The 15,401-nt window shown below is 29.1% G+C and overlaps 1 protein-coding gene across 1 annotated transcript; it reads right to left on the bottom strand.

Moving 5' to 3' along the window:
- Nucleotides 1-399: 399 nt before the first annotated feature.
- Nucleotides 400-1,051, bottom strand: MRS44_009989 (uncharacterized protein; the record flags this gene model as incomplete). The annotated part of the gene is made up of 3 exons (XM_046273924.2): nucleotides 400-489; nucleotides 539-881; nucleotides 1,026-1,051. The coding sequence occupies 3 exons, from the start codon at nucleotides 1,049-1,051 to the stop codon at nucleotides 400-402; spliced, it is 459 nt and encodes a 152-aa protein (XP_046131574.2).
- Between the last annotated feature and the right edge of the window lie 14,350 nt (nucleotides 1,052-15,401).

Here is a 15,401-nt window from a genome sequence, read left to right as displayed (position 1 = left end):
CTGTCCGCGATAGGTTAAAATCTCGTGCCGGGAAGGGTAGTATAGCCCAAGATTGAATACCATGCGCATCGCCTCAATCCTCTGCAGGGCATTAATAAAGAAATCTGATCGGGTCAATTTATTGTGCGGGAGAATCGCTTTATCAATGTGAGCAATTACTTGTGATCTGGCGTTCTCATTCAGTTGTCTCTCAGTCTTTGTGAGTTCCACAGCACACTGGAGGTCTTGCTTTGACAGGACTTGCATTACTCCTTTTGGGCGATGGAGGAGGAGGCAGCCTGAAAGTCTCTTCAAGCGTTTGACGGCTTTGTCAATATGGCCAGATTTCCATAGGTTGGATAAAATGTTAAATAAAAGATACCCCGCCGCCTAATAAGGCTCCCATAAGGACCTAACTGCTTAAACCTTACCCGCCTTCTTAAGATCGTCGTACGTCTCACCATTCTCTGTTCTGCCATGATAATAGTCGTCGGGGCTGGATTGATAGACCTATGCCGAGATCAGTTTGCAGAGGGACAACCGAGGACTGATCACATACGCCAGCTTGCTTATCGTACTTATACCCATCCACATCGTCGCCGCTGCTGCCGCAGAAGTGGACGCCGCCCCCTCCAGATGAGGAGGTTGAACTATCCGAAGCCGTGGCGTTGGCAGCGTCCATGGCGTCGATTGTATCCATCGTATCCATCGTATCGAGGACGTCGCCGACGAGCATGACGGCGTTGCCGACGCCGGCCGTCAATACACCAACGATGGCGTGTCGAACGAGTGATCGACCGACAAGGCCGAAGAAGAGGTCCGTCTTTTCTCCCATCCCTTGCGTGCTGGGTGGTTGCGAGCTGGGGTTGGTGGTAACGTGGAGGTTGGAAGCGTATGCCTGACTTGGGTTTGTATTTCATAAAGTCTGTGAATGTCAAGATGTGGACACAGGGAGTATTAGAGAGTAATTCTACCGGGTATTTATACTATCGAATTCTTATGTTGTTAATAATGCCCAGCAATCAGCCTTGTGACCGTGCTCGGACAGTGGTGGCTTGCAGGGCGGCGTCATTATTGAAAGATTGTGGAACTATCCATTCCAAAGGCGCAGCCACGCAGAAACACTTTGAAGGGGCTTTATTGCGCAAAAATCCACCCGTTACTTTGCCAGGCCATTACACTCGTCCCGAACGAGATATCGTCTTCTCTAGTCCTAGAGGGCAGCTCGCGGCCAAGTCCGCGTCCTGTCAGTCATCTCCGGTCCAAGGTTGTGGCACTTGAGCCTCAACAAGGTGGCCTCGCTACCTCCTCGACATCGTGGCAGCACCATGTCCTCGCTTGGAGCTGGCAGATGCCTGATCCCCTCGAGGCCGTGGCGGCGGCTGAACAACGCCCCCGCGGGGTAAGATCACGGGTTGATGCGGCTGCCTAGCCAGTTGCGAGATAAATCATGAGACTTTCATTCAGCTCTGCTCGCTTGGGGCATGAATAGACTTGATTGGTCCGCGCAGTGAACCATTGGAAATGATTCGACTGCAGCGCCGGCACCGCCCTCCCTCCAAAGCGTAGCCTCAAACATTCAAAGATACTATCGTCCAGCACCGAACTGGGAAACGTTGGGCATGAATTAGACCCCTCAAACCAACTCATGTAAAGGCCCAAACATCCTCAGCTCTTTGTGCTTTCTGTGGTCTCTCCACGCAGACAACGCTGAACCTGCAGCGATTTCCATCTACGCCAGCACCATCTCTTTGCAAATCGGGCCCGGCTTGAGGCTTTTCTCGGTCGCTACCTTATAAACAATCCCCACGCCGCGACGCTGAGCTGTCGAACCATCTCATTCTAGGAGTATTACATTGCAAGTAGTATTAATACTATTCCTTTTCGCATGGATACTCCAGCTTGTCGAGAAGCTCTGAATATTAAACTCGTTTATAGATAGGAAGATAGTTTTAAAGGTTTTCTTATAATGAAAAAATAAGGTTTCTTTAAAACAGTCTATATAAACAATGCTATATAGCTTTCTTATATTATTATAGCTAAATTAATAATAGATCTTTTAGGCTTAAAAAGAATTAAGCTTAATCTCTTAGAAAGAAAGCTAATAAGGCTTTTATCTAAGCTAAAAAATTAAATAACTTAAAAAATTAAAATAAATAAAAAAAAAACTTAATCCTTTATTTATAACCCTTATTAAATAAATACTTATAGGGAAAATAGCTTAAATAAGAGAATTAATTCTCTAAGGGCTTACTAAGAAAGAGCTTAATATACTCCTTAATATAAGATCTAAGATTAACTTAATTAATATAAACCTTATTAAAAAGCTTAGATTTAAGCTTATAATAAATTATACCGCCTTAGGGTTAAAGTCTTTTAAAAGAAATAAAATAAACCTAGGGAATACTTATTAGCTAATATATTTTTTTTAAATAATTATAAGAAGTTATAAAAGATATAACGATTATATAGGTCCTAAGGGGAATAAACTAGTTATATTAGTTTATATTAGTAGAGAAGAATATTGCGTTATCTTAAGCAGGGTATAAGTCACGTCTAGTAATATGCTCAAAGGTATTAAGTATAACTAAGTTATATTAATAGCTAGGGTAGCTAGTATATAAGAAAGTATACGTAGGTGCGTACTATATATTAAGTTAATTATCGAGGGATTATGATATGGACCGCGATCTAGATATTTGGATCACGGTTAGAAAGAGTAATCCTAGGGGAGGATTATAATTAGAAATATGATCTATTTGTGATTAGTGGCCGGGAGTGGTAGAACCTCGTCACGTAATGGGATACCTTATTAGGCTATGATATAATGCCCCCTCTCTGTTAGTCTTATCCTCACGACCATATCTGCGGCCCTAGTGATTTTTCCATAGGTGACTAACTTAACCTTGCATTCTTACTTTTCTATAATACTAATATTATATTAGCCCGTATAACTAAGCTAAAAACGAGGAACCTATCTAATTCGAAAAAAAAGACTTCTAAACGAGATTCCTTGCTTTATTTTATTGCCCTGAATTCTTATTCCGCTGATATGCCCTGCACTTATTGCTTTAAGCGATAGATCGCTTATAAATTTAACGACTCTAGTCGGTCTAACCATTGCTAAGAGTGCATTCGTTGGGGTTATACTTGCGATAATACCTAGGTCGCTTCTTCTTGTGAGTTTTTTTAGTATCTTCTTATAGAGTTTTCTTACTAATTCCTTCTAGTCAACAAGTTGATTAAGCAGCAAGAGAAACTTAAAGTAGAGGAGGAAGAGGCTAGTGATAAAGTATTATTTCTTTATAACTAGCTTGCGGAGTTATAGTCGTCTCTAGCCGAGGCTATGAGTTATTTACAGCGTATTTATAAGATTAAAAAGAAAGTAAAGGAGCGAGGTGCTAATCTATTTGAGCGTGGGATATAAGAGCTAGATAAAGAGAATAACCTTCTTCCCGCGCTGGAGTCTTATGAAAACTAGGTAGTTTAAGATCTTTGGTCGCTAGGCGTTCCTAATGAGGTAGATTAGTTATCTCTTAGTTTAAGTGATGGTTTTATAGATATTAGTGTTTTGCTTAATCCTGGCGCTACTGGTGGAAGTTCTTTAGTAGGCATTATGCACTAGTGAGGTATTCTAGGGGTTCTTATGTATTTTCTAAGTCTAGGTAGTTTTTCTATTTAATAAAATATATTATTTTGCTATTAATTTTATTTATATTAAGGATAGTTTTTATAATATATTCTTCTTATCCGTTAACTACTATATCGGGTTTATTATTTATTTTTACCTAGATAGTATCTTATATTAATTCGAGTAGTAAAATATAAAAGATTAGATAGAGCTTAACCTTAGGTAGTAAGTCTAGTTTATAGTTATATTTAGAGATTTTTTACTTAATTTTATAAGGTCTAATATACTTATAATTAAGTTTTTTATTTTATTATTTTATTTTAATATTTTTTATCGCGAGATAGATTATATCTCTTTCTAAGAAGATTAATCCCTTAATTCTTTTCTTATTAGCATAGTTTATTATTTTATCTCTAATAAATTCGAGTTTTATTTATATTTCCTTATATAGGTTTTATAATTAATCACTAGTGAGAATTACCTTAGGGTTAATAATAATATCTCGGGATTATTAATAGGCATCTAGGGTAAATCTAAAGTTAGCATAAGCTAATATAATCTTTATGCTTTTATTAGTTACTATATTATAGGCTAGCTAGGCCGCTAGTAGCTTCTTAACCTAATTAGTCTATTTATAATTAATATAGCATTAAAGGTATTATTCTAGTATTTAGTTTATGCGTTTTATTTATTTATTTATCTCCTTATAGTATATAATAAAGAGTTTATAGTTAATTCTTAAGTATCCTATAAGGCTTTATTAGAATTTTAAGGCAAATAGTAGTCCTTAATCCGTAATGATTTTAAGTAGTATGCTATATATCTTAGCGATATAAAAATAAAAGAGGTATATAAATTCTTTAGCTATTATTAATTCTCTATAGGGTATAAAGTAAGAAAATTTCATAAGTCTATCTATAATAATAAGAATGCTATTATAGAAGTTTCTAGTGGCTAGTTCTTTTAATAGGGGTAGTTTTATAATAAAGTCTATAGTGATTAAATCCTATAGTTACTATAAAACTAGAAGTAATTATAGCTTTCCGTAAGGTTTATAGCATTATGCCTTGGTTTTTGCGTAAAAGTTATATTAGCTAATAATTATTAAAATAATTTTTTTTATATTAGGAAATATATATATTATCTTAACTTATTCTAAGGTTTTATTAATTCCTTAGTGCCTATATAGCTAGTGGCTATAGATTTTATATATAAGGTTATATTATAATTTATTTAGAATTTATTATTTACTTATTTTCTTATTATCTAGGAGTTATTTATTATATTCCTTGATTTTTTCTAAGAGTAGATTACTTTATTCCACTATATAGGTTACTCTAGCGGTGAGGTATATTATTTTTATAATTAGGTTATATTCGTAGTATTCGGGGAATAGTTTTAGCTATTAGTTATAATAATATATTTTATAATCCGCGAAATTAGGTTCTATACTGAGGTTTTCCTATATAAAGTATTTATATATTATCTCCTAGAAGTCTCTATTATTTAGTTTTTTATTATATTTAATAGTTTAATAGTAGTATTTAATAAAGTCTTTTATATATTATCTAGGTATAAAGATATATCCTTAGTATATAATTATGCCTTATTATTATTTAACCTAGTTTACTTATCTAATAATAAGTTTCTTAAGTTCTTATATAATAAGTTATATAATAATTTTTTTTTCTTATTCTATCATGAGGTAATATGGTAAGAGTCTTTATTATATTTTAGCAAGGGTATACTACTATAGGTATCTTTCTTTAGTGAGTCATAGGAGTTATCTTTCTTTCTTAGCTTTTTCTATATCTAGGTCAGGTTATTAGCTAATTATATCGGCTTTGCCGTTTTTTATCCCTTTAACGTGGATAATAGTATAGTTAAATTCTAAAAGATATTTAGTATATCTTAATTATTATCTATTAAGTTATTATATCTTAGCGAAGTAAGAGATATTCTTATAATCTATATATACCTTAATTTAATATTTACTTCTAAGGAGATAATATCTAAATTCTTTAAAAGCATTAATAATTATAAGGAATTCTTTATTATAGATAGGGTAATTAAGTTCTACTCTATATAGCTTATAGGAGTAAAATGCGATTAGGTATAAGAGTCCTTCTTTATCTTATTATTTAATCTAAGCGCCTAGGGCAAAGTCTAAGGCATTTATTTTAAGTTTAATTAGTCGAGATAGGTTAAATATCTTAAGCACTAGTTTACTTAAGATAAGTTCCTTAATTCGCTTAAATACTTATTTAGCTTATATCCCTATTATAAAGGTATTATCTTTTTTTATAAGTTTTATTAATAGTATTATTATTTTCTTAAATACTTTAAGGAATTTATAGTAATAATTAATAAAACTAAGGAAGGCTTATATTTCCTTAATATTAGTTAGTTCCTTTTAATCCCTAACTACTAAGACCTTTTTAGGGTCTATGCGTATCTTATTATAAGAGATAATATATCCTAGGAATTTTACCTCTAAGGCATAGAATTTACTTTTCTTAGGTTCTATTAATAACTTAGCGTCTTATAGTATTTATAGTACCTTATAGATATATTTTATATATTTTTCTTTTATCTTAGAGAAAATAAGGATATTATTTAGGTAATATATAATAAATATATTTAGATATTCTTATAGTATATTATTAATTATTTATTAGAATATAATAGGTATATTAATAAGTCTAAAAGGCATAATAAGGTACTTAAATAGTTTATATTTAATATAAAAAGCGATTTTTTATTTATATCTTTCTTTAATCTAAATAAGGTTATAGGCTCCTTTAAGGTTAAGTATAGTAAAGTACTTTATTCTAAAAAGTTAATCCTTTAACTTATTAATAAGGGGTAGCGATATATAATCTTTAATTATAATAGCATTAAGTATTTTAAAGTTAATATAAAGTTAGAGTTTTTTATTTTTTTTAGAATAAATATAATAGGGTATTTAATAAATAATTTACTTTCCTTAATATATCCTTTTTATATTATATCTTTAATATATTCCTTTAATACTAGTAGTTATGCTTTATTAAGTAAGTAAAGTTTATTAAAGCTAGGTTACTTCTTATTAATAAACTTAATCTCTAGGTTATAGTATATATATTTAGGTAGACCTATTTTAAGTTCTTCCGCGAAGAGTTTTTTATAGATATAATATTTCTATAGTATATTCTTAAGTTATTCTTTTTCTTCTAGGTTATTATATAGTTTCTTTAGTTATTTAAGGTTTTTCTTAAGTTCATAGAATTATTATATAACTCGCGTAATTATCTTTTATCGCTATTATCTCTATCTATTATAGTATCTATATTTTATCCCTATGGGTAGAGAGGTGTCTTATATTTGTCTCTGCCTGACTTCTTTATTATTAGTAGAAGTTTAAGATCTCGCATCTAAGTTATTATTCATCGTGGAGGGTATCTTATTATTAAAAGAGAGTACTTAGCTAGTTCTCTAGTCGAAATATAGGTTATATTATTATAACTATAGGTACCTAAGTATAAGATTATATTACTTATTTAGTATAATATTAAATAATATCCCTTAGTTTTTTCCTTTAATAAAAACTTTAAGGTAATTAATCTCGCTATTAATAATATTATTATTATAATTAAAAGGGGTTCCTTTAAGGTTAATAACTAAATAAGGCATCTATTTATACCTTTATAATAGCTTAAGCCTATTCGCCGTTATTAGGTTAAAGTAATTCTACTTAGCTCTACTATTTATTAAAGTATTTAATTATTCTCCCTTGACTCATACTTTTAGTTCTAGGCATTATTGCCTATATGCTTCGTTCGTGGAGTAAAGGGCCTTCTATAGTAGTATATTCCCATGTTTATCTACCCGTTGCCCTATGTTAGATAGGGTATCTAGTTTTTTGACATTACTATAGCGTGGCCATAGTAGTCGTATTTATATTTGCTATTTGCGTATGCTTTGTAGTTATAGTTATCTCTTATGCTGTCTTGCTATTATTAGTAGCTTCCTTTTATTGCTTTGTTTTCTTTGTATTAAGCATTGCTGAGTCCTTTTTATTCTTGCTATATGCGTCGTTCCGGGTGGACCTTGTTAAGGTCTCCTCGTCGGATATAGTCGGCGTATCTTATAGGACCTTGTCGGTAGGGCCTTGGTCTTTTCTGAGGTATGGTTGAATCTCTTTGTATTATTTTTTATTGGTATTGTTTTTTTTATGGGTAAAGAAGTTAAATCTTTTCTTTGCTATGCGTTTTATTTGATCGTGTGTGGCTAGAACCCTTTGTCTGTGTCGCGGGTATGTTTCTTCGCAGTATAGAGTGGCTTTTGCGTTAGGGTAGCTCTCTTTGGGTTTTTTGCCTTGCTCCGTTATGGTTCTCTATATAGCGATGGTGAGCTATTATTCTAAACTAATGGTTCCTTTCTTTATGGGGTAGAAACGTAGTGTGGCAATATTAATCCCTTCGTATTATTCCTTGACCTTGTACTAGAAGGTTTTATAGGCTAAGTAGGGTCTAGTGTTAGGTTGTCGTAGTTGGACTAGAAAATAGTTATTTTATTATTTATCTGCGATGTGTGTATTATATCGGTGGTCTTTATATAATACCTATGAGATTTCTTTATATTAAGGGTGTGTTGATATGGTGCGTGGGTTATCGAGAAGGTTAAGTCGTGGTTCTGGCTATCGGGGGTTTATGGCGACTTCTTCGTGGTAGGCTTGGATATAAATATCTTCTGCGTCGTCTATGTTTTGTCGTTCCCTAGCTAGCTGGATACGCTGGGCTATCGAGCTTATCTAATACCGTTGGCCTGTTTCTTCTTTGACTAGGATTTTATAGTTATCTTCCTATAGCGCTGCGTAGTAGTCGCGCTGATGGCGTTGGGCCTTAATAGCGTTAAGTTCTTATTGTGCCCTTTTGCCTCCTAAGTACTGGCTGGTGTTGATGGGCTCGTGATGTAAGTGTCGTCGGGTGACGGCGATAGTCTATTATCCTAGGATAGTATCCTTAGTATGTTTAGGTTCCGGGAGTGGTTTCTATTCTATATATTCCGTGATATATAAATACTTAGTCCTGCGGGGGCGTTCCGCGGTATATATCCCTATGGTGTGGCGTGCCCTATAGGCGGCGTTATATTCTACTTGCTCCTTCGAGAGGTACGCCTAGTTATATAGCATATCTAGCTCGTCTAGCTAGATGCCAGTCTTATTATATCCCTATCATACCATCCCAAGGGTCTTAGTGGTTTAAATAGCAGTCTAGGGGTTGCTATCTCGGTTAGTCGTATTTAGGTATTTTCTACCTTTAGGGAGTCGCTATAGGTTCCTTGGCTTATAGCGTCCTTCCTAGATATCTCTTATCTTTTTTTAGCACTCATTTGCCTTATACCCTTTCTTATAAGAATAGTAGCATTTAATACTATGAGGGTCTTGCTAGGTAGCTCTTAGTTCTATAGGGCCTAGGTTTATACTATATAAGGTCCCTCCTCGCAGTGGTTATTATCCTCCGCGGTTGTCCTTTTGTTAATACTAGTTCAGGAAGTAAGGGTTAAAACTTGCTTCTCTTGGCTTATTTCGTTCTAGTATCTTTTCTCTACGTCTTTTATATTATTATTTATTAATTTTAATAGCTATAGCGATATAATCGTTAAGGTTATTAGGCCTATTAGCCTTATAGAGTTCGTCCTTAACCTTAGGCTTTAGTCCTCTATAGAAGATTTCTATAAGAGATTTATCTTTAAACTCTATTTTAGAGGCGAGTTATCTAAACTAGGCTACATAGGCGGCGCATAACTTATTCTACGCGAGTTTAAATAGTTATGCGGCGGCTTATTATTCTTTATTAATAAGTCTAAATGCGTCCTTAATAGCTATTTTAAAGTTCTCTTAATCCGAGAAGATATTAATAGTATCTTAGTCTTAGTCGGCTTCTTTATTTAATAAGAAGTCTCTTATAATAGGTTTTATTTATATTGCGGCGATGCCTTCTAGAAGTTATCTTATAAATAAGGCTCTCGCCTTATCGCTAGATAACTTATTTAGAAAGAGTATAAAGTACCCCTTGCAGCGGGTAAGGAATAAAATAATATCCCTGGCATCCCCGTTAAAGGGTACTAGCTTAAGGGGTTTAATAGCTTTACTAATATCCCTCATAGGCATTGCCGCTAGGGGTGCTACTTATAGCGGTAGTTACTAATTAACCTAAGCTCGTAGTTAGTTTATGAGAGCTTATAGCTATTAAACTTTAGTAGCTATTTTAGCGGTGCTTAGTAGCATATTATAAGCTAATAGCTAATTAGTAGAAGTATTATTTAATATATTAGCGATAATATAATATTACTTAAGGTAACGCGAGTAATCCTCTAAATAAGAGCTATTAATATATAATAATTATATAGGTCCTAAGGGGAATAAATTAGTTATATTAGTTTATATTAGCAGAGAAGAATATTATATTATCTTAAGTAAGGTATAAGTTATATCTAGTAATATACTTAAAGGTATTAAGTATAACTAAGTTATATTAATAGCTAGGGTAGCTAATATATAAGAAAATGCATATAAGTGCGTATTATATACTAAGTTAATTATTAAGGGATTATAATATGGACCGCGATCTAGATATTTAGATCACGGTTAGAAAGAGTAATCCTAGGGGAGGATTATAATTAGAAATATAATTTATTTATGATTAGTAGCTAGGAGTAGTAGAACCTCGTTACGTAATGGGATACCTTATTAGGCCGTGATAAAAGATATAATAAGTATTTATAGGTTTTAATATTAGCTTAGGGAGGTATAATATAATTCTTTTTATTACTTTATAGGCTAAGAAGATATTATTATTAATTATATTATTAACTTATAGTATTATAAGGAGATTACCCTTATAAACCTAAAATCCCTTTTTTAAGATATTATTAAAAACTAAGAGGTTATTTATATATTATATATTATAATTACTTTTATGCCATAAGAGAAAAATATAATTATACTTAGTAAGCTATTAGATATAAAGGTAAAAGATATTAAAGGGCTCTTACTTAAACTTAAAGGTCTAAAAGGGTTCTTTAATAAGAAAATAACTAAGAAAATATTACTTTTATTAGAAATAACTTATAAAATTAACCTTATTTAAGGAAATAAGCTATCTTATAGGCTATTATACCTTATAAATAAGGCATAATATACTAAGTAATACCTTAGAGCTTATAGGGAATCTATAAAGTATAAGTAATAACTTATAAAAAGTAAATAAGAAATAAAAAAATAACTTATAGAGCTATATTTCTTTTTATTATATATATAAAGAAAATAATAATTTAGCGAGCTATTAGTAATATAAGGGATCTAAGGATTTTTATTAATATACTCTAAGTAATATATATAAGAAACCTCGCTAATATTTATTTTTTAGAAGTATATATTAGGATTATACTTAAACTTAAAGAGCATAGAGGTCTAAGTAAAAAAAAGAAATATTATTAAAAGCTTTATAATAATAAGATAAATAAATAAAGTATAAAAGAGAAAAAAACTAAAGATTTTTATATAATAACTTAAGAAATAAAGTAAAAGATAATTATAAAAGCTATAATAATAATATTATAATAAGTAAAAGAATAATTATTATAAAAAGAAATATAAAAAAAAAGATTATTATAAAAAAAAATAACTCTAATTATAATAATAATAATTATATTTAAGCTATTAATATTAAATAACTAATAGTATAAAGTAATTACTAATTTAATAATAATTAGCTAATTATAAAAGAAAATAATATAATTTATAATAAAGACTATAAATATTATAATAAAAAAATATAAAAAAAATAATAAATAATTAGTAAGGTATTATAAAAGAGTATTAAAGCCTAAGATTATTAAAAAGTAATTAAATTTAGTTATTCTTTAATATTAAATAAAAAAGAAATATAATTAGCTAAATAAGCTTATATAACTAAGCTCCCTAGAGAGGGGTAATTATAAGGATATTTAGGTTATATTAGTTATTACTAGTAGGTTAAGAAATCCTTTGATAATTATATAGGTATTAAGCTATATAAAATAGTTCTTAGTAAAGTATTATAAAAGCTTTCTAAGTTAAAGTCTAATTAATAGATTAAACCTATCTTATATCTCTAATACTACCCTAATTATACTAATTAGGCCTATACCCTTATATTATCTTATAAAGTAATAATTATACCTAGGTCTTTATATTAAAAGTTATTAATATTATTAAAAGATAAATTAAGTTATATATTCTATCTATAGATATTAACCTTTAATAATAATAATTTTTAAAAAATCCTTTAGACTAGGCCTATAATTATTTAACTATAAGCTAATTAAACTCTTTAATATATAAAAAATAATTAAAAAAAGTATTTATATTAGAGATAAAGCTATTATAAATTAATTCTTAGAGGATTTTAATCCTTAATAGATTTTATAGTTATATTCCTTCTTAATTTTAATTCTATACTATATTTTTTAAATTTAACTTATTTATTTACCCCTTTATTCTTCTTATATTATATAGCTACTTAATATAAGTATTCTTAGCTCTCTTAAGCGGGCTTTTAAGGATCTAATATATAAATATATATTATTTATAATAACCTCTCTTATTATAAAATAATACTTCTTAGAAATATATAAAATAGCTTTAGAGAAAGCTATAAGTAAAAAGAATATCTAATATAGTTTTTTAGGCGCTAGAATATAGCCTATTAATATAAAAAAGCTACTTTTATAACTTATTACTATTAAGCTATTACTTAAATTAAAAATACTACTAAGAATATTAAAATATTATTATATATAATAAGATTTTATCCTTTATACGCCGAGGAATAAGGCTAATCTTTAAGCATAGCTTTTTTCTCTTTATAATAACCTTAAGAACTTTAAATATAATATAAATCTAATAATAGAAAAGACTAAGAATAGTTATAAGACTCTTAAGATAGGATTAGCCTAGTAGAAAGCGAGATATATATAAATAAAGGTATTATAAGACTCTTAGAAGTATATTAAGAAGAAAGTAATAAATTATAACCTTATAGGTAAATTTCTTATAGCTAAGGAGATAAAAGGGCATAATAAGAAGAGGAAGTAATAAAAGTAATAAAAATAAGTAAATATATAACCTATAATAAAGTAGATTATAAAAGAAATTAATAATTTTATTATAAATAATATAATAAGTTAATTCTAGGCATAGCTAATTAATATATATTATTTTATAGAGAAATATAGCTTTATTATTATAGCCCTAAATCACGATTTTACATAGAAGGAGGGGGGGGGGGTGCATAGAAGGGCAGGGGCTAATATTATATATACTAAATTAGGGATCCCCCCCTAAAAGGTCATCCTAACTAAGGCTATATCTAGCTATAACGCCGAAAAGTATTATAAGCTCTCGCTTAATAATAAAACCATCTCTAATAAAATAACTATTATTATAAAAGGCCTCCTCTTATTAGCTATCTTCTCTTATAAGAAACTAGTAATAAGCTATATTAATAAACTCCTTCTAGTCCTATATGCCTACCGCATTCTCCTGCTTATACTACTTGCGTATAATATTATTTACTCTTTTATCGCTATGCCTTCGCCCTTACTTATAATAGAATATTATTATTATTTTTACTCCTCCCTGACCTATATCTTATTTATCGCGCTTACTCTACCTCTCTTTATATTCTACTATACTATCCCCCGGATCTATAATAATATCTCCCGCCATTATTACTTTATATCTACCTAAATACATATTTATACCCTTATATATAAATTAAAACTTAACTCTCTTATCTCGACTATTAAGGTAAATAACTCTATACCGTTATTAAACTCAGTCGCTTCGCTCCTATTTAAAGTTAATAATATACGCCTATATCCGCTTAATTCCCTAAATCCTCTTAGTCCTCACGCTATTCTAGATTCCCATATATATAAATATATATACCTAATTAAAAGATTAAACTCATCTATAACTCAAACAAACAATCTAGTTTAAAAACTATCTACACTCCGTGCTAGGGTATACTGCCCTTTTATATCCTTACATTTCGTTCTAGTTATATTTAAAGTAGCTAAATCTTACTTCGTGATATAATTTATCGCTATATTCCTTACCTTACTAGCTAAATAATATCTATTTATTATACTTATTCCCTATCTTATAAATATATTATTAGACTTATAGCGAGTGTTGTATATATCGCCGGCTATTTAAATAAGACCACGTGATTAGCATATAGCTAGCTGTGTAAATAAGATCTATTATATAAGGCTGTTAAAGTATATAAGTAAGAGATCTTTTCTTTTATCTAAAGAAATAGCTATAATATATAAAATTAAATATAATAAGTAATTTAATAGAAATATAGCTATTAAATAAATAATATATTACTTATTAGTATTAGTTATTAGTAATATATTAAGCTACTTAAGGCTATAAAGTATATAATAATAAGTATAATAATATAAGTAAATTACCTTAATATATAAAATATATAAGGTAGGGATTTCTTTATTAAAAGATATTTTTATATATAATATTATTATTAAGATATATAATTATTATTAAAGTAAATATAAAAACCTTTTTAATATTTTAATCTTTATTAATAATATTATAACCTTAGGAATAAGTATACTATATAATTAATAAGTACTAGCCCCTATTATAAATAACTAATATATTAAAGCACAAAGGCGTTATAATTATAATATAATACTTCCCTTCTTAGTCTAGCCTTAATATATTAAGTATACCTTACCTATAGATAAGAGGTTAGCTAGAATATATTTTAATATAAGCCCTAGGTCTATTATAAGAGCCCTTGCCACTTAATTTCTTTCTTAAGGGTAATTTATTATTATTAATTTAATAGCATAGGGGTATAAGATTATAAGATAATAATATATTACGTGGTTAAATAAGGGTCTTAATTAATAGCATTACTACCCTTTCCTTAATATAACTCTAAGGTAAACTTATAATAGACTTAAGGCTCTTAATAGAAAGTATTATAGTTTAAATAACTATATATATATAGGCCTTATATAGCTAATACCTATTATAAGTATAATAATATATTTACTTATTATTTAAAAAGTAAAATAAAAAGGGATTTATATTTAGAATATTAATTAAAATAGCTATATAATATAGGTTTAATAAAATATATAATAAATAGTTTAAAAGGCTATATTATAATATTATTATTATATTATAATTTATTATATATATAAGTTATAACTAAGCTTATTTTATATTATATATATACTTAGCTATAGCTTTATTTAATTAAGTTATTAAGTTAATATAATTATATTTAGAAATTAATGTTTTTTTATCTTTATAATAATATATATAAATTATTATTTTATTACTATATACTACTTAAAATAGGGATTAAAGTATCTTAATTAATATTTATATAAATTATATATTATATTATTTCTATTATATATTAAAAGGCAGTTATAAAAGGCTCTTAGGTATTAATAACCTATAATCTTATAACCGAGGTTATAGCTAACCTTTTAGCCTAGCGGTTAATACGCTAGGTTGCCTTATATAATCTATAATAATTAATAGCAATTAATACTTCTTTTAACTTAACCTATGCTTTATTTAATAAAGCTAGCATTAAAAATAAGTAAAGCACTAAGAAGAAGCCTTAATACTTTTCTTTTTAAAACTAATATATATTATACTCTTATCCCCTGCGCTAGGCTAGATAAATTTAATAACCTCTATAATAACTCTAAG

This window comes from Fusarium solani (genome assembly GCF_023522795.1).
Source record: "Fusarium solani strain SB1 chromosome Unknown bctg00000006, whole genome shotgun sequence".
Classification (NCBI taxonomy): Eukaryota; Fungi; Ascomycota; class Sordariomycetes; order Hypocreales; family Nectriaceae; genus Fusarium; species Fusarium solani.
The sequence above is the reverse complement of the archived record's forward strand: the minus strand, read 5'-3'. Positions and strand labels throughout refer to the sequence as shown.